Source organism: Durio zibethinus, chromosome 17 (genome assembly GCF_047325235.1).
Source record: "Durio zibethinus cultivar Kanyao isolate XHJ-2024 chromosome 17, ASM4732523v1, whole genome shotgun sequence".
Taxonomy (NCBI): Eukaryota; Viridiplantae; Streptophyta; class Magnoliopsida; order Malvales; family Malvaceae; genus Durio; species Durio zibethinus.
In genome coordinates this window covers 2,423,494-2,442,978 of record NC_143178.1, presented here as the reverse complement: position 1 = coordinate 2,442,978, position 19,485 = coordinate 2,423,494, and the positions used below count along the sequence as shown (strand labels likewise).

General features: G+C 33.0%; 3 protein-coding genes and 1 pseudogene across 4 annotated transcripts; 1 reads left to right on the top strand and 3 right to left on the bottom strand.

Moving 5' to 3' along the window:
- Positions 1-1,887: 1,887 nt before the first annotated feature.
- On the bottom strand, positions 1,888-3,856 carry LOC111286477 (uncharacterized). The gene has a single exon (XM_022876470.2). The coding sequence runs from the start codon at positions 3,476-3,478 to the stop codon at positions 2,171-2,173; it is 1,308 nt and encodes a 435-aa protein (XP_022732205.2). The 5' UTR covers positions 3,479-3,856; the 3' UTR covers positions 1,888-2,170.
- A 4,429-nt stretch (positions 3,857-8,285) lies between these two features.
- On the top strand, positions 8,286-11,554 carry LOC149513956 (uncharacterized). Of its 2 annotated transcripts, XM_089746015.1 has the most exons (4): positions 8,286-9,868; positions 10,052-10,584; positions 10,706-10,943; positions 11,025-11,554. In XM_089746015.1, exons 1-4 carry the CDS (start codon positions 9,286-9,288, stop codon positions 11,351-11,353), a joined length of 1,683 nt encoding a protein of 560 aa, XP_089602141.1. In that variant the 5' UTR covers positions 8,286-9,285; the 3' UTR covers positions 11,354-11,554. The 2 variants fall into 2 exon arrangements, with proteins under 2 accessions (XP_089602141.1, XP_089602140.1); XM_089746014.1 differs by having other exon boundaries at positions 8,292-9,868; positions 10,706-11,542.
- A 1,927-nt stretch (positions 11,555-13,481) lies between these two features.
- On the bottom strand, positions 13,482-14,050 carry LOC149513955 (phospho-2-dehydro-3-deoxyheptonate aldolase 1, chloroplastic pseudogene; annotated as a pseudogene).
- A 2,322-nt stretch (positions 14,051-16,372) lies between these two features.
- LOC111318479 (uncharacterized) lies at positions 16,373-17,053 on the bottom strand. The gene is made up of 2 exons (XM_089745787.1): positions 16,712-17,053; positions 16,373-16,536 (listed from the first exon to the last, which is right to left on the bottom strand). Exons 1-2 carry the CDS (start codon positions 17,025-17,027, stop codon positions 16,520-16,522), a joined length of 333 nt encoding a protein of 110 aa, XP_089601913.1. The 5' UTR covers positions 17,028-17,053; the 3' UTR covers positions 16,373-16,519.
- Positions 17,054-19,485: the final 2,432 nt, after the last annotated feature.

Below are 19,485 nucleotides of genomic sequence, written 5' to 3'. Positions count from 1 at the left end.
ACGCATAACTTATGCAACTCAGAATTTAAGACAAATGTAAAATAAAGAATGCCTCCCACGCCTGAAATAGCAAAGGGTGAAAATTTAAGGCAACCCAAAATCATGTTCAAAGGGTTCAAACGGCAAAGCAAAACATTCATGAGCATTATCATCAAAACTAGATAATGCACGCTCACCATGTGAGTGAAAATGAAGAAAATGTAAATTAAAAAAGAAAATTATGTTTTGATGTCGAATGAGTAGTTAGCTTTTTTTTTTTTTAATTAAAAGATAATAAATAGTTTTAATTTTATTTTATTATTGTAATTTTAATTTGATTTCGAAATAAATTTATAATTAACTTGTAACTCCAACTCAACTAACCATTTTTTAATATTATTATAGATGTTTGGAGCTTTAATCTTCACCTAATTGAAAGAAAAAAGAATGCAAGGAGTAAAAATGAACTAAGAAATAATATTAAACTAAAAAAGAAAAAACATGATGAGGTCTTTCAAAAATGGATTTCGGCCATTACAAAAAGTCTATACACCAAGGTAAACTTGTGATGAAAATTAGAATAAAATTGTACGATAAGTTGTGTGGATATGTTTAAAAAGAGAAGTTAATCATGAATCACTGACAATAGAAGAACATATAAATATTGCTATTTGAACATTGCATACACAATTCGTTTAACAAAATTTGTCTTTTCAATTTTTTTTATTTTGATTTAATTTTAGCATTTGACGAAGATAATATTAGTTATTACATGCCAAATTTCTGTTGATAAACGCATAAGCATGTTTTAAATTGAGACTTAAGTCGAGCTCAAGTACAACCGGTTTCTCTTTCAAATGGAGCCCGAGCATGAAAAAAGATGCTCAATCATGTTTCAAGCCTCAAATTTCATTGTTGAGTATAAATGCGTCTACTTGACTTGACCACACCCATATTAGTTACTCCCAGAAATGCTTGAAATGGGTTAGAATTTAGACGTAGACTAGACCTAGGCTATCACTTAATTGTTAACAACAACTTAAAAAAAAAAAATTTTTTTGAAATTAGAAGGTAAATAGATTTTTTAATCTTTTAAGATAAGATATATCGTATTTAATTATAAATCATAGATTTAAAATGATCTTAATTTCCAAGAGAATTCGAACCAGAATATTTTCATCAAGATGAAGAGGATGAATTTAATCGATAAAATCAAATCACTTAATAATAATTTCTTAAAAAATTTTAAGTTCGCTAAAGGTGGAGAAAAATGGCCCTACAGGATTCAAAAGCAGTACACCCTGCCTTCCATAGGTCCTAAAAGTTCCAACTTCCAAGAACTAGAGGCCCAGAATTATGAATTTAGAAACCAAAATTTTCTCTTTCTCTTAGTTAGAAACCTTAATGGACGGACAGAAGTTGAAGCCTCAAAAAGTAGAAAAAACAAATGCAAAGAAATAAGAATGTGTATCTCACAATTCAAATTAAACTGGATATGAATCTTCAGTTTCATGGTTTGGTTTTGGTTTTTGGTTTATCCACTCTTACTTGATTCTCAAGCTTGTAAGGGGAAACTTATATGCTCAGAACAGACAACTTAAGTGGTACAGCATAAATGTGCAAATATAGAACAAAAGCAATGAACCACACTCTTGAACCTCTCATGTTGCACACTATGTTTGTTCCAGGTCGAACATTTAACAACAATGCATCAATACTTCAAAAAGGTAGATAAAGATGCAATGTCATCAATGTGAGAACCATCATGAAAGAAACCTTCAAGTGCTGCTTTCTAAGATGAAAGAACATACAGAGCATGCATACATACAGTTTTATCTGTACCCTATGTAGCATTAAATCTAGAAGAAATGTGCATTTCACATAAATCTAGTCATGACTCATGCAATCTAAGAAAAAGGAATTGCATTTATTAAATCTAGATGCAGAAACTTAATCATGTTGTTTACATCATAGAACTTAAGGCGGGACTGAAAGCCACTACAAATTCACAGTGAATAGATCAAGAACACTGGCAAATTATGGGAGACAATCTCCTCCTTTAAATTCATTTTAATTTTGAACAGAAAAAAGAGCATCAATCTAAGTTGCTCTGTTTCCAAAAACATTTGGTCAACTTAAAAGATTACATAAATAAAACTATGTAACTAAACTATACTATCTGAACATTAGGTTACAGTACATCTAGCTTTTTTGTTTCTACCATGTCATCACCTTGCCATCCTTCAACCCCATTTCCATTCACATTAGGTAACAGCGTGGACAGTTTCTTTTTCCTTTTCTTCTTCTCCAACAAAGCCTTGGCAAACGCATCCGTGATCTTTTGTTGTGACTCAAGTATCATCCCATTATGCTTCATCTCCATCTCCATTCTCATCTTCTCCATCTCCTTCACCATCTCTATCTTCATCTTCTCCATCCTCACGAACCCTTCAGCCAACAACTTAATGGAAGAAACCATCTCCTCAACTGGATCCACACCCCTCTTGAGTCCAGCACTACCATTCTTCCTGCCAAGCCGTGGCCTTGAACAAGAAGAAAATCCGTTCAAACCCCCACGGTCAACAGCAGGGTCAAAGCTCCTATCAACTCTACCACGTTTCTTCTGATGAAAACCTTTAGGCACTGAATCCCAAGCACCTGAAACTTTTGTCCGAAACCCCATTCCTTCATCAATGCTATACTCTTCCAAATCACTATCATAATCATAATCTAGATTAGGGTTACCATAATTCTTTAGCTTGAATCCCAGCTTCACGAAACTCCTATTACCTAAGGTCTTGAGAGGAAACCCTCCAACACTATCAACACCTTCACCAAAACTATGATCAAAATCAACCGTAGAACCATAAGCATTGCCAACGCTACCATTACTCTTCAATTTTGTAATCCCTCTAGCCACAAAATCCCTATTAACATGACATTTCACCCCAAACCCACCTCCGAATTTGTGATCAAAATCAAAATTTGATCCACACCAACCTCTAAAATCAGGATCACAATCTAGATTAGACCCATAATTCCCATCAATACTTTCATGCTTCTTCGATTTCAAGCAAAACCCCTCAAATATACTTACTTTATGATCAACAACATGATCATGATCATCAGATCCAACGACCGACGTCGAGGCAAAATTCATAGAATCAAGCAGAGGAAACAAGTCCCAAGAAGAATAAAACTTGCCTGGATTTTTAAGGCTCCGTTGCTTCTCGGCACGATATCGCTTCCTCAACTTCTCGATCTTATGCCGGCACTGAACAGACGATTTCGTAGTTCCAGTATCAATGGCGAATGATAAGGTGGCGGACACGGCGTCCCAGTCAGATGCCTTCAGGTTCCCGCGTCGGAGAGCGAACCATCTATCCTTGTATGCCCCAATCAACGCCATGGTTTCCTCCTTACTCCAGCACGGTGGAGGGACCCGCCGTGTCGCGGTGGCGGAGGAGGATTGCAGAGGAGGAGAAGTTGGAGTTGACATAAGGGTAGCGAAGGTGGCGGCGGGAGTAGGATAAGGGAAGAGAGGGGAGGCGTAAGTTAGCAAAGAGGGGGAGCATTTGCTTTTTGAGGGTATGACAAAAAACGGAGGGCCTGGAAGGATGTAAAGAGGGAGAGAATGAGGGAAGTGGGGGCGGTTGGTTTTGGTTGGTTTGGTTACTTGGGTTGCCTGATGACTAGAAGCGGCAAACCTGGGCGGGGTGGCGTGTGCACGCGACAGCAAAACACGTACGACATCAAGTTGGCTGAGAGAGAGGGCTGCGCCCACTCACTCCTTTAGTTGATGTGTCAAAGGGAGACAGAGAGGTTTGCGTTGGGACTTATGTGGTTGCTGATGAAACTTGGTTAGTTGCACTTCGATTGGATACACTAAAAAGTGGTTGAATATTTTGGGCCTTTAGTATGGATAATAGACCAAGATGGATAAGTAAAAATGAATTGAAATTAGGCTTAAGAGTTCAGTTTAAGATCCATTTTTTATCCCAAGGCCACAAAACTGAGGTTTTTCAAGGTGGCGTTTCGAGGGTGAAAATATCATTGTTCTAATGTTAATAATCGAATGAGTAAATGATGTTGCCATTATCTTAATAGGCTCAAATAGTAATCATAGCCTTAGCCCTTAACCAACATAATTTCAATGATTTGAAGAATAATTATCAAATTTCAGTTAATCTTGTATTGCTCTTTTATCCTACTTAATTTTGATTGAACCCATAACTTAATGATTCAAAATTCTACCTAAATTTCTATAAATTTTCAGTTGGGTGGTTTATGAATTGAATTGGATTTAAAGCCATTTATGGGCATTAGTCTAAAGCAGAGGACAAAATGTTTGATTATCTCTGTTGAATTTGGGGTGGACTGTAAACTAATGGAGTCATATGGTAAAACCTTGACAAAATGGTATCACTTCACCACCTGTCGTGAAAAGGCCAAGATGCCTGCTGGACAGGTTTAAACTTCACGCTATCAAATTTGTGGATCAAGCAGTGATCTTGTATTCATACATTGATTGGTAAGCTTTATTTCTTTACTGCTTTCAATCGTTCTTGCCTGCCAGATCTCATTATCCCAAATGAGCAAAGGAAGATTTAGAAATGCTAAAGTTTTGTGTAGACATTGAATTTTATCTGAATCTACTAGATTAAATCTTCTTTTTAAGTTATGTTTATTAATATTAAAATTAATTAATAATTAAATACAATAATTAATAAAAACAAATAACTAAAATAAAAAAAGTAAAAAAAAAAAAAAAAAAGATTGGAGTGGCAATGGTACCATACATGGCACCACTGGCACCAATCATACTTGCAGCCAGACCAATCATACTTGTAGCCACCCCTTACAGCCTATCCTAGCCATACTTCCAGTCACTAGACCAGTCATCCTTACAGCCCTTAACCATACCTGTAGCTATCCTTTACAACCACCACATACTCTACCCATTATCCCAAACACCCAACTCCTCAAGCACCAAGCCCCTTTTCCTTTTGGAGGATCTTCAGACACAATAATAAAAAAAAAAAACCCCAACTCCCACACTCGGAAGCCCCAACTCTTCCACACCCTAATGACCTAGCTCTTCGCACACCACAACCCCCAAAGTCCCAGACTCCCTCCATACACCAAGAGCTTACTTTTCATCACCGTTCGAGCGCCTTTCAACAGCCCCAGATAGACCCAACACTCAGCCATGCCTCCTACTAGCCCTTGCTTGTTCTTAGCCTAGTGCATACCCTTATACTTTGAGAACCTTTCAACACTTTTAACACCTAACCCACACCCTAGCAATACCCAAACAATCTCCAATCGTCCAAAAAAAAAAAAAAAACAGTCCTCCCCATGAGGAAGCACCTCAGTGCCAAAACCATTCCACAAAAAAAAAGATCATCAGTTTAGTTTTAGAAAAAAAGAGAAAAACATCGAAACTTTAAACCCCAATCTATATTGATTGTGGTTATTTCTCACAAAAAAGGATGAATCTGGGCTAAAAAAATCCAAAGAAAATTTTCTGTGACATTTGGTATTTTTCAGTCACCGACAATCATCGACAATGACCACCAACAACGATCTCAGACGACGATTGATGCAGTGGTACAGCATCGGACTCCGGTGAAACTAGAGAGAATTTTCGAAGGCTAGAGATTTTTTTTTTAAGAAGGGAATAAATGAGCTAAAAAAAGCTTTTTATATAAAAAATAAAAAATAAAACGATGTCAGTTTGGGCAAGAAAGGATCCGCACGTGCCCATGACCCGACTTGAAATCCACGCAAATCGACCCATTCCTTCAACAGTATTTGACCGGTTCAGTTAAACCGGACCAAACTGGATCGACTTGTTGACTGACCATTGAACCACCGAAACCGTTGATTGAACCAATGAACCGCTTGAACCGTCGAACCAGCATTAAATGGTTCGGTTCATGATTTTTTATTTTTTTAAATTTTTTTTTAAATTTTTAATAGTATTTTAGTTTTATTATTGTTATTTATGCATGTTTAATACCTCTAAATTTGTTAGAATAAATATTTGTTATTTTATAACAATAATAATAATAAATGATTTCAAATTTTTGATATATTTTTCTTTAATGATAATAACCCAAGTGTTAAATAGAAAATTATCAAATAACTATAAAATGAATTAGCAATAAGGAGAATTTTCTTGCTTGGATGTTGGAGAGAATACAATCGTGTTTTTAAATAATAATAATTTTGCCTAGATGTTGAGAAATTATTATAAAAAACACTAAATAAATTTGTAATTTTATTAATAATAAGTTGTTATAAAAAGAAAATATATGAAAATTTTCAACTAATTTTCAAAAATTATAAAAGCTGAATTTTCTTCGAAAGTCTGCCTAAAGGTTAGGAATTTTTAGAGACGTTTGTGTTTTTAAACTTAAAAAAAAAAAAAAACTAAACCCTAAGCCCTTTAAACCCATATACTAAAACCCTAAAACTTTTAAATCTCAAACACTAAAACTTTAAACCTTCTAAATCCTAAAATCAAAACCCTTAACCCCAAACCCTAAAATCAAAAACTTAAAAAACAAAAATTTAAAACCTTAAACCCTCAAATCAAAACCCTAAAACGTCAAACCCCACAAAATTTAAAACTCTTAAACCCCCTAAAACATTAAACCTATACTCAAAACAATTTCGAAACTTTAAGGATACTTGTAAAAATCTCAAGTGAAGTAATTTATTATCGAATATTACCTAGATAATGGGGTATTTAGAAAATTTTATTCTATTAAGTTTTTCATGCGAGTCTTTAATTTGCTTTAGCAATGGGGTTAATAACTAATAAGCTTTAATAAAAAAATATAATAATAAAATGAGATCTTAAATATAAATAGCGCACCCAAGCTCAGCCTAGATGTTGAAGAGTTAAGGTGGTCTCGTTATATTTAATAATCTATTTTTTCACATTGTATAATATCTATCAACATACATATATCATCATATTATTATTGGCACTCATTTTACATTTCTCTATCTTTAATTTGTATTTGCCACATGATAATACAATCATTTACTTTCTTATATAAAATATTTTACAAAAAAAAAGAAAATATGTATTTTAAAATTATGATATTATAAAATAAAACAAAAATAACATTTCGAAGGAAATAGTTTTTGGTATTCTACATAAATATTGGAGAGTCATCAATAATTATTTTTTATAAACAGTGTTATTTCACTTTAAGGAATATTGTGTTAAATCTTAAATGAAATGAATTATTTTAAATTCTACCGAGATGTTGAAGAATTTTAAAATAATTATTTAATTTAAAGATTTTTTTAATATTTCTAGATAAAGAGTTTTAGCAAAAAATTTATTTTTTAATGAAGAAAATTAGTATTAAATTTCAAAACAAAACTATTCCATCCGACATCATAGCACATGATTAATTGGTACTAATTTATGAGCATTGTGAGAGTGCTAATTCTTCTTCGCACGTAATCGATTCTTGAGTCTAACTTAATTTTTCGTAAACCAAAATTAATCTTTTTAATAAACTTTAAATTCGTTTTTAGTCTTATTAAACAGATAAATTTTTCGATGGCCAATCACACTCTAAAAAATATTGATGATGACTCTTTCATTTTTTTTGTTTTTTAAAATTTTTTATGTCGATGGTCCAAAAATCATTACAACGTTATGTTTCTAAAAAACATTCTTAAATCATTTCATATTAAGTATATTTAGTATGTTATGAATGTTACTTTTTTTATTTTGTTAAATCAAATTAAAAATAAAAGAATATATATTTTTTTTATTATAAAAATTATCTTGATAAACAATTATGTACATCTTCGCATTATGATTTTATTATGTAATTTAGCATTGCAAGAATTATATATTTGCTTTTGATTTTGAAAGTTTTGTTGAAGTTATGAATAAAATTATTGTTCATGTTGAATAATTTAATTTTTTTTTGTTTTAAAGTGTTTTTCCATACATTATATTCTGGCCTACCAATGATGAAGCTTTAGCTTAATAATAAGAAAGAGATCTAAAAATCATGAGATTTGAAGTTTAAATTTCATTAAAACTCTGCTATATGTTATGATATAAGTAAAATTTTAAATTTATATTTATGAAGTATTTTTTATAAGATAAGATCATAAAATTTTTAAATTAAAATAAATAATATCTCATAAATTAAATATAAATTATTACAAATAATATTAGAACAATTATTAATAAAATGAGAACTAAATTTTATGATATGACCGTGATAATAATATTAGAGTGGTTAGCAATTAAATGAAAATTAAATCTTTATAATATTAGACGGTCATCAGTCAAATAAAATGACTGTCGGATAGGAGTTAAATGCATAAGGTATTAAAGCGATTATCAACTAGATGAAAACAAATATTAACTAAATATTATGAGATAATTTTAATTATGTGTGGTTTGTACTAACGGACCTACTTTCACAGGAAAGCAGGAGATCCGAGGAAGCGGACGGAAACGTGTTCCATGCTTATTGGAATCACAGTCATGAATTTGCTTTCCAGTATGTTTTTTGTTTTTATTCATTTTTATATGTATCAATAATTCAATCACTGTTGTAAAAGATAACTGATCGGTCTAATTTAATGAGTTGGTAAAGCAAAACGTTGTGGAAAAATAAAAAAAGAAATAGCTGATGAGACAACTTCCCGGTAATTAACCTTATCTTTTGCAGCATTTTCAGGAGTATTTTATTCAACTGCAGCATCTTTTGCACAGATTAAGAAGACGAAGACTAATTTAGTACAAGTATACGTATAGAGGATCAGAATAAAGAAAAGTAAGTTATTTGGCATAATATACCTGGAATTTTGCCTCTTGAAGGTGACAGTACTTCCCCTGAGCTATTTGGAATTATCTCTTAATCTTGCACTCCTGATCTAACAAGCAAGTTCGATACATAGAAGGATTAGAATACGTAAAGAACCTGGATTGATTGGTGAATGACGAGTTGGTGACAGCCAGTTGGAAAAGGGCCCGGAAAAATAAGCATTTTAATTGAAGTGAGAGCATTTCTCTTCCTTGACTTTGTTTGTGAGGCCACTGGTTAGTCAACTGTCATTTTCTATGCAGCCTTTCTACTTCCAGACTGCCATTGGGCACTCTCTTTGCGCAACACATTTGGAGTTTAAATATTTGATCAGATTCTTTGCAGAAATATCACAAAACTCTCCCCTATTATAGTGTTTCCCTTGCCTGTGGTCTGCATAGACAAGAACACAAAAAAAAAAATCTCTTTTTTTGCAGAATCAAAGAGCCCTATGGATCAAAGATTGCTCAAGGCTGCAAGATCAGGTGATATTAATGTAATCAAGCAACTTGCTGATGCTGAACGCAATATCCTTGGTGGAACAACGCCTCAAGGAAACACTGCTCTTCACATGGTTGCAAGATTCGGGCACGAGAATTTGGTACAAGAGATAATGAAGAGGCAACCTGACCTTCTCCTCAAGAGTAACCTTAAAGGTGAGACCCCAGTTCATGTTGCAGCCAGGGGTGGACATTGGCGAATTGTTCTATTATTCAGAGATTCTGTACACAGAGATTCTGTGCAAGGCTCAAACGGAGTTTACATTGCAAGAATCAGAGATAATTATGGTAACACACCCTTACATTGTGCTGTGAGAAATGATCATTATTTGGTGGTGTGGAGATTGGCAGACAAAGACCGAGAATCATTGGTGTTGGTTAATAATGCTGGGGAATCTCCACTGTCTATCGCTATTGATCTGAAGTTAGCAGTGACTGCTGAGGCAATCATCGGTTTAAATCGATCAACTCTTGAGTATAGAGGACCCAATGGCCAAACCCCTTTGCATTGTGCTGTCATAAGGCGTGATTTACGTAAGGATATGATTCCCACATTAGAACACTTCTAATTTTTCTTAACAGTCTTGATTACTGTATAGTATGTTTTTTACTTGTTTTTATTTTCATCTTCTTATAACTGGCATTTAAGGCTTTTTCACATGAATGAAAGTGGTTGACACTATTTTCCATCTTTAATTTTTATGCTATGAAAAACAGATATCATGAAAAAAATGCACATCAGAAACCCAAAACTCGTAAAGATGCAAGATGACAAGCAGAGGACTCCCCTTCACTATGCTGCAGCCTTGGGTGAATATGAAATAGTCAAGTTATTGCTAGAATGGGATACTTCGGCTGCATATCAAGGCGACGACAATCAACAAATACCTCTCCATTTGGCCGCAGAGAATGGTCAAGTGAACCGGTTAAAAATATTGCTTGATCCGTGCCCGGACACCATTGAGTTATTGGATAATGAGCAACAAAATATCCTCCATTTTGCGGCCAAAAATGGAAATATTGATGCTGTCTCATTTATATTGAAGTTGCCTGAAATGGAAGACTTGGTTAATGCAGCTGATATGTACGGAAATACTCCATTGCATCTTGCAGCAAAGAATTTCCACAGCAGCATTGTATACATTCTAACAAGAAATGCAAAGGTGGATATTAGGGCAATCAACAAATCAAATGAGACTGCTCTAGCTGTTGTGCAATCGTCTGATGATCGTGGAATGGAACTGCAAAAGGTAAACAAAAATGGTAATCATATTCTTTTGTTGGTTCATTAAGAGAATGCCAGAAGCCAGATACCAAAGGGAAAAAGTAATCTAAATGTTTTATATACTAATTATATTCCTTGTATTGCAGCACTTGACATTGAAAGCACTAAAGAGATCTTATGCAAAGCGAGCTATTAATCCCAACGATGTTGTCGATAATGAAGAATTCAGTTATGTTGAAGTAGGAAAAGTTGCAGAAAGAGGCGGTAAAAAAAGTAGAGAGATGGCTCAAATAATCTCAGTGATGGCAACACTAATAGCTACATTCACATTCACTGCTGCCTTTACCATTCCAGGAGGTTTTATAAACGATGGTCCAGATGAGGGTATGGCAACATTGATTAGAAAATCAGCTTTCAAGGCATTTGTCATCACTGATACTATTGCAATGACTTCATCTATGACAGCTGCAGTTATGGTTTTCTGGTCATCTTCTCGTCGTAATAGCGAATCGTTTATGGACACACTCCCTTTCGCCATTGGCTTGACATGGATTTCACTTGTAGCAATGGCACTAGCATTTGTAACGGGCTTGTTTGTTGTATTGGCCAAGACTCTATGGCTAGGTATAGTGGTTTGTGTGATCGGATGTGCTGCCCCTGCCATTCTATACATATTTGCTCCATTGTTCCTTCTTGTGTTTGATCGGTTGTCATCTACTCGAGCTCGAAGGCCTAATATTGTTGAAGACAATCCATTTTTGTTTGTTTTCCGACTGGCAAAGATGATTTCTTAAAATCAAACTTGTATCTGTAATTGGGTGTATAATGGTTTTCTTGTTTATAACTGTGAGAAGCTGTAAACTTCGAGAACTTGACTAATGCTTTAAGCTTCTAGTTTCTTGATGATGTTTCCAGCTTATATATATATCAAAGCTTGAAATTTCAATTAAGTAATTTGGGAATTCTATTCGCCCATGATCATTTTTGGAATATGAAATAAATCAAGTAACAGCCTAATCTAAATGTTACAAGTCGAAACTCAAAACTCCAAATTCATTCGATTTCAAGACACGAAAATGAACTTTTTGACATCTCAAATTAACCTAATACAAGAAATGATGCACGAACACTCACTCTAGACTGCCGGGGGACAAATACCATTTTAACTATTGGCTAGTGCAGGAGATCCAGATATCTTAAATGTTCTTGTTCCCCAACAAGCATTAAGCCCTAAAGGCCAACACCATAACGAGGCAGCTCCTTAGATTTCACTGGCTTTGAACCCTGAATAAGACCAAGTTGAAACTGGTTCAATATTGTTTTCGAAGTGTTCTGCATTCAGCGGTTTCAGAATATATTTCTAACATCTTTGAATTAAATAAGATTATGCTGAAACCTGAAAGTGAAAAGGGAAAGAAAAGGAACAGGCAATAAGGTTAGAATCCGTTGGGGACAGGGGCTTTGAACCCGACGTGAATCGAACACGCAACCTTCTGATCTGGAGTCAGGCGCGCTACCATTGCGCCACGGATCCTCCACTGCTTCAAGTTTCTGAATCTTTATATATAAAAAGGATTTGAATTTCGACAATGAACTCCATTCTTATCTAATAAACTTTGAAGCTACATTGAGCATGTCGTGCTTATAACGATACCAACTCACTCATTTTCCCATTCTTCTAGTCGACTTGCATCCTCCAAAGTCTGTATTAGTATGGCTTACCTCGTCGAATTTGCCAATTCTGTCCCAATGCCCCGCTGTTAAGAATTTCTAACTCGGGGCTTGAAATACAACAATCTAAAACACGTGTTTTAAGTATGATAATTTAAAATATAATATAATTACATTATATAAATATAATACGATAAAAATAAAAATAATATGATTTAAAATATTATTAATAATTATATATTTTAATAAAATAAAAAAATTTATATATTTTTATATTAACATAAATTATAATATTTAAATTTTATATGAAATATAATATGAATATATAAATTTTAATATGAGTACAGTACACTTTTGTCTGGTTAAGAGAAGATTTTATCTGATAGCTGTAAAAGCCAACACTACGGTCAAAAGGCGGATAGCTCACAGCAAATTTTCGGTAATGATACCTAAAATGTAACGATTAAGTACACGTTGACATGCACAAGTATCAAGCATTCAAGTTTGGCACCCCAACATCCTTTGCCACAGCTAAAATACTATTTAATTACTTTGGTTTGAATGGTAACCAAGCTTTCATCCAATTTAAAATGAGAAACAGAGATCGCCAATTTTGTATATAAAAATCCACTCTCTTATCTCACAAACACAAACTAATTGATCAGTATCCGAGGAGGAGGAAATTAGTTCAGCTCCTTTTGGGAAGGGGAGTTATTTATACTGGTACAAAAAGCTCTCTCCTTTGCAGACACAAGCCGATGAAAAAAAAAAATTAACTAAATAACTATTCTTAATGGAATCAAGCTTGGGCTGTTGACTGGCTTTTGCCATAGAACTGATAATTAACTATGTTCCCACTCAGAAATTCCTTAGCAGACTTGAGCCTTATCTTCCTCAACATCTCTGATATGGCAAAGGCTAGCTCTAATGACTGATGCATTTAACATAGGATCACAATGTGTGTGATACCGGGAGTTCAAAAGTCAGTCTTTGACCCTCCGATTCACACTGTTACCTTCTGCCCTGTGATTTCCAGATGAATTCCTCCAGGATAAATCCCTTCTTGTTCATGAACATCGAAGAATGCCCTCAACTCATCCTGAGAACAATGCAAAAGAGACAAAAAAAAAAAAAAAAACTCATTTACGCTTCATTACGGTCTAAAAAAGTAGCTAAAAAATATTAGTTCAACTGTTCAAGACCCCTGATTGCGTCAAATGAACGAGTTTAATTATGTTTCCATGCATGGGATCACTCACCCAGGTACACGGAGGCATTCATGGGTGTCCAAAAGTCAACTGTGTTCACCAGCAGGTCATCAATAGTTAACCCAGCTTCAACAATGAATCCCAGAGCTTCATTCAAGCTCCATGTACCTAATTATAAATCGAAGTCAGATTCTAAACTAAACAACAAGAAACAAACCTAAGGCCTTATGACCTATCCCAACATTAGGTGGAAATCTTATTTGGTAAACAGATTCAGCTATTATTGTAAATCTATGCAGCTGCAATCGCAATTCCAAACGGGCCTAAATATGAAACTCAAGAGTTTAAGAATTAATCTGTCTCCTTGTTCACTAAGTCTAACCAAATAGAGATTCCACTGCGAGACCCTTTCCACAGCAGCATAACCACCAGTAGCAAAGGCTCAATGTACTAACAGATTGAAGATACGCTCTAATCAACCTTTGAGGGTCAGTTACTCTAGATTTCTCATCAAAAGCATCACCATTTATGTTATCTCCTTGAAAACTAGGTAACTTCATCTTTTATCTCAAATGGGTCTGACCTTGGCTTTGCAAATTGCCCTGCCATCCTCCCAACCTATCATACAATAGGAAAAAAAAAGGAAAAAAAGAAAGTTTGAATTTTCTTCTAGTTTGTGTAATTTTCCTTTCTTTTTAATCTGAATAATAATCCATGAAAAAAAAAGTGGTGCACAAATGGTTTAAACATTTTGATAGACTTTGATCAAAATCTTTGTAAAATGAAAATGTAGCTCAACTAAAATAAAGAATTATTTTATAAAATTTCTAAAACACTTTTCGTGAAAATTTAACATTTGTTTATTGATGAGGACTTCAACCTTATTTCCCTTCCTAGACTAATTTTCTTTGTCCTATTTTGGTAATAGAGAGACTAATAAGATGATTTCGAATTTTTGACAATAAAAAATGCCACAATTAATTATGTCACTTATGTTCTCTATTTTTTTTTCATAATTCCATTTTCTCTTTTGATTGGGAAATTTAATAAATTGACTCCAAAATCAAATTATTTTATAAGATTTATGGTTTATTTGAACAATGGTGAAAGAGACCCCCGTCGATAAACCAAATGAAACTTCAAAGATCGAAAAAAATCAAAATCATCAAACAATTGTATTGAAATATCTTTTTCACAAGGTAAAAAAGTAACATATATGCACGACAATTTTTTATTCCAATAGATTTTTATCGGACATAGGAAGGTAGAAAGAAAGTACGAAAACAAAATCATGGCAATTGATTTTGGCGATGAAACGATAGAAAAAAAAGAAAAAGAAAAAAGAGAATAGGACACAAATCAAAAGGGAAAAAAAAGGATGTGGAAAGAAAACAATATGAACGAAAGAAATGAGAAAAAAAAAGGTATATCATTGTTGTACTTTCTTCCGTGTACCCCAAAGTAATTGTAAATATATAAATTTCTTCCAATTTTTTTAGTAATTCAAACTGATTTAGTTTTCAATTTTCAAGATTTTGAAAATCGTTCTCAAAATTCAGTTAGATTTTGTTAAAATAGTGTTATTTCACATATACTAAATATATAATTTTTTTATAATTTTATATTAAAATTAACCCTTTCATTTAATGTTAATTAAGTTTAGGTTAAATGTTAACATGATATTAAAGTCAATATTTCGTTTTTATTATCTTTTTTAAATTTGTTATATAGTAAATTATTTTTATTTTTACGTACTCATGATAAGAGTATATTAAAGTGTTATTATTTTATATCTAATTTTTTATTAAAATTAAATTTTTTTATTTATTGTCAATTGATTTTAAGTTAAATACTTAATAGATATTGTCTCATATCAAGATATATGTAAATTTATTATTGATATATATGAAAGTATGACCTATGAAAATTTTGGTGAAAGAGTTTCCCAGCTTGAGACGAGCAAGTCGACTTCCAATTAAAGTACCTTTATTATTAGTAAACCAAAAAAAGGAAAAAGTGGATTTTGTTTCCCTTAGACTTAGTCGGGTCTTCATGATGTAACCTTGGACAGGATTTTAAGAAGTAATGAACAAGTCAGGACTTATTATGCTTCTAGTTTGGCTAATCTTTCTGATTTGTTAATCATTCAAGTATATATTGCTCACTCAAATAAAAAGCTCATCGATAAACATTTAAATATATTTGATAATTTATATATTTTTGTTATATTTTATATAAAAATTATGTGTCACAATTCATATGAACACAAAAATATAAAATATATTTTTTTATTTTATTAAATTTATTTTTTTTTGTTAAAATTTTAAATTATATCATCTTCATTTTTTTTTTCTATCATTTTTATATCATATCACCAAATAGTGCTTTAGATTGTCAGATTTATATTTAAATATCAAAATTAAATGGCAATGATTGATCATTTATAACAATGTTGCGAGAAAAATTTTCTTTACCAAGTGTAAGACAGTATGAAATTAAGAATGTCCCTTAATTGATGACCAATTTCTCACGGTATTAAATTTTTTTGGTTTATTTTTTCTAAAATAATTAAAGATTCACTTAAATATATGATGGGATTGAAAATAATGATAGCAGTTAAATTAATTAATTATCGTAATAGTGATTGAATAATAAAACTGTATCGATGATGGCTTGGTTTGGTTTGGTTTGGTGAGAATAGGTATGTTTCATTGCCCTTATACAAAATCAATCAATATTTTACCTTTGTTGCTGATTTGAATTGATGAGAATTATCGGTCAGAGTTCTCAAGCCAAAAGTCCAGCTTTCGAGGGCTGATGGGAGAGATATGAGAGAGAAAATATGACCAGCTTGATGTTCATTTTTCTCATTTTATAAAATTAACGGCAAAGAAAACAATTCAATTAACACAATTATTTTTTTTTATTTCTCATATAATTTCTTACATATGTCAAGCCAATATGAAAATAGTTATACATTGCTCAAATCCATTATTATATAATTATTTCACTTTTAGAAAAGCCGACTCCTCCAGGCATAACAGTAGACAGATGACAATAGCCAACTAAGCAGGGCCAATTTCATGGAATTGTGAGAGCTGCCGAAGGGGAAAAATCAAGAAATAAAAATGAGGAAATTAAGAAATATTGCTTTTATCAACTGTCAAAGGATATATGTGTGTGCGGTGCTCGTGCATATGCAGAAGATGATATATATATATATATATATATGTATGTATGTATGTATGTAAAGAAGGAAGTTGATGAGCTTACCTCCACATTTGTAGTGGCGAGGGGCCCTTCTACCACAGCCTTCAATGAGGCGGATGGCGCGGTTGAGATCGATAAGGGCAGCGAGCTTGGGCGTGATAACAGAGCACACACATTCAAAATGGGTAACCCTTACCCGCTGGCAACACTCTGGGGTTGGAAGCTTACCATAGACAACCTGCTTGCAAGCATTAACCCCAAGACTCCTTTCCTTCTTACACTGAGCAGCACTGAGTTCCGCACCAGCCATCTTAACCTCCCACATGCTTGCAACTGCTACCACCACTAACGCCATCAAAAACAATGACTTTGCCTCCATATTTTCTCTCTTTATTTTTTTTTTCCCTTCCCTTCTCTTTGTTCATGGTTGCCTGCTAGCCAACATGACATATATATAGCCTGGGGAGCTTGAACTGTACGTGAACTCACACTCAACAACCCAAACCAGCCCTTCCACTGTTCCTATTTTTTCTCCTATAAAAGGTACTGACAGCTAGCTTTGGTAAATTACTTTTTGGGCTTTTTTTTTTTCTTTTCCTTTTCTTGCTGAATTCGTTTTGGGCTTTCTTTTGACTTCTTAGGCATACTTTAGCCTACTCCTTTTCAAATTGGAGATTGAGGATTTTATATTTTTATTTCTTATTGTGATTCTAAGACTAACATTCATAATTGTGTTGGTTTTCTTTAATGAAACTGCCATTAATTATCAAATTTTTATATTTGATTATTAATATATATTAGATTTTATTGACTCATATTTTGGATGATTAATTTTTAATTTTTTAAGACTACTTAAATATATATATATATATACAACAATATATATGTATGTATACGCATATATATAATATATATTCTTGAAATCTGAAATTTTTTTTTGAAAATTAAGAAACATTCATGCATTCATTAAAAAATTAAAAATAAAAGTAAACAAAATTTCAAGAAAATATACAAAATGAAATTTTTATTACATTTAGTTTTGTTTAAATTAATTTATTTAAAGAATATAATTTTCATTTTTATATAGATTATACTATGGAATTGATTTCACTAATTTTGATATTATCCATCATTTAATCAATTTGCATATATAGTAATTTGAGAATCATGATTATATATATAGAGAGAGAGTTTTATAAGACAAGGTGTTGTTAAAAAAAGGTGACTTAAAACGAGTTGAATTGACATATGAGAATTATTAAGAGTAATCTAAATCATCGATTGGGAACCTTGATTATTAGCACATACACATCAATTTAAATTCCTAGCAAAGCATACTTTCTTAATTCCTTGGAAAGATGTTTAATTTCTACAAAGAAAATGCAAGTTTTGGTCTTCACTTTTGTAGTGAATGTGTAATAACATTATTTTTTATATATATTCTTATTTAATTTTTTCTCTTAATTAATTACCAATTCTTGTATGATTTTTTGACAAGTATTTCATTTTAGATTTATCTTATTCTTGAAATAATCTTCAAACATAAATCTTCAAAAACATATAATGTATTAGAATTTTTAAATTTCTGCATGCTAGGTGTGGATGGAGTTGGCTGCACCAGAAAGTAAGGACTAAGGAGTAAAACAGTTCGAAATTATTGGATCCCACCACCGCAAATTAAGGACTAAAGACTGCACAATGAACCAAGAGCGCAACACTAGCAATTGACAGGCAAGGCATATACTTGACTCATGGATGTTAATTATTCTTACTGGCTGCCAACATATCATAAATATATCTAAATGCTACCAAATTTTGCATCTCCGAGGACCATTTGCAACCAAAGTCTTGATTTATTAAGGATTGGGGTAAGCTACTAAAACATGAGCGTCATCCTCTAGACATAAAATTTCTTACTTTGTTTGCAACTTTTCTGACATAAACAATACTCAAACATGAACCTTAATGCTTATAATGGGCTTCTGTGTAAATTGCGCGATATCTGCCTCACTATTTTCTAGAAAATATTGCTGTTTGTGGAGAGAATTGTATGCCTTTTAATACCAAAAGGCAGTAGGCAGTAGGCACTCACCTTGTAGAGTCATGGTCATGGACCATTTTCACCTAAAATGAGGACATGTCCAAGACCGTCAAGACGGCCCCTTTAGAAGTTTGGTCGATAAAATTGGTATGGTGAAGGTGGATCAACTTTACTAAAACTGGGATCGAGGGATAGACTACGGAGTTGGGTATACTTTTTTAAAATAATAAGGGGCATTCAAAGTGACTTGCACAAGTTGCTATCCACAGGAAAACATGGGAATAACACAGGAGTCAACCATTCAGCAAAAAGTGGAAAATTGCATCCTGATTACAAAATATAAACTGCAAAATTGTTAGTATTCAAAGTAGCACAACATATATAATTTAAGATTTGAAATCAGTTATGCAAGATGTTTCACAAAGTGTGAAATCTACAATATATATGACACACAATTGACCATATTATACACACAAAAGTTCATTGCTGCCTGTAAGGCAACACACTCTAGTGTAAATCTGCAGTACAGCATTTCCGGTGTGATAAAAGCATATCAAAGCTGTAACCCAAAAACACTACAAGCTTAGATAAACAAATCTTCTCGAAGCAGTTAGAATGGCCGTGTTCACATAGGGACATCAAAGTCACCACAAACATGAATTTAAGATTCTAAATCTGCTTTAGCATCAGCTGGGTTTGATGAAGCAGCAACAGATTGTTCACCAACTTCGGCTCCTTCAGCTGGTGTCTTAGCCTCTGGTATGATACGCATTATCTCTTCAATGCTTTAAGATGG

Coding starts and splice junctions, on each gene's coding strand:
- LOC111318479 (XM_089745787.1), bottom strand. CDS start 17,027: ATGGAGGCAAAGTCATTGTTTTTGATGGCGTTAGTGGTGGTAGCAGTT.
- LOC149513956 (XM_089746014.1), top strand. CDS start 9,286: ATGGATCAAAGATTGCTCAAGGCTGCAAGATCAGGTGATATTAATGTA. Junction 9,869..10,051: donor TGTCATAAGGCGTGATTTAC/GTAAGGATATGA, acceptor TATGAAAAACAG/ATATCATGAAAAAAATGCAC. Junction 10,585..10,705: donor GTGGAATGGAACTGCAAAAG/GTAAACAAAAAT, acceptor CTTGTATTGCAG/CACTTGACATTGAAAGCACT.
- LOC111286477 (XM_022876470.2), bottom strand. CDS start 3,478: ATGTCAACTCCAACTTCTCCTCCTCTGCAATCCTCCTCCGCCACCGCG.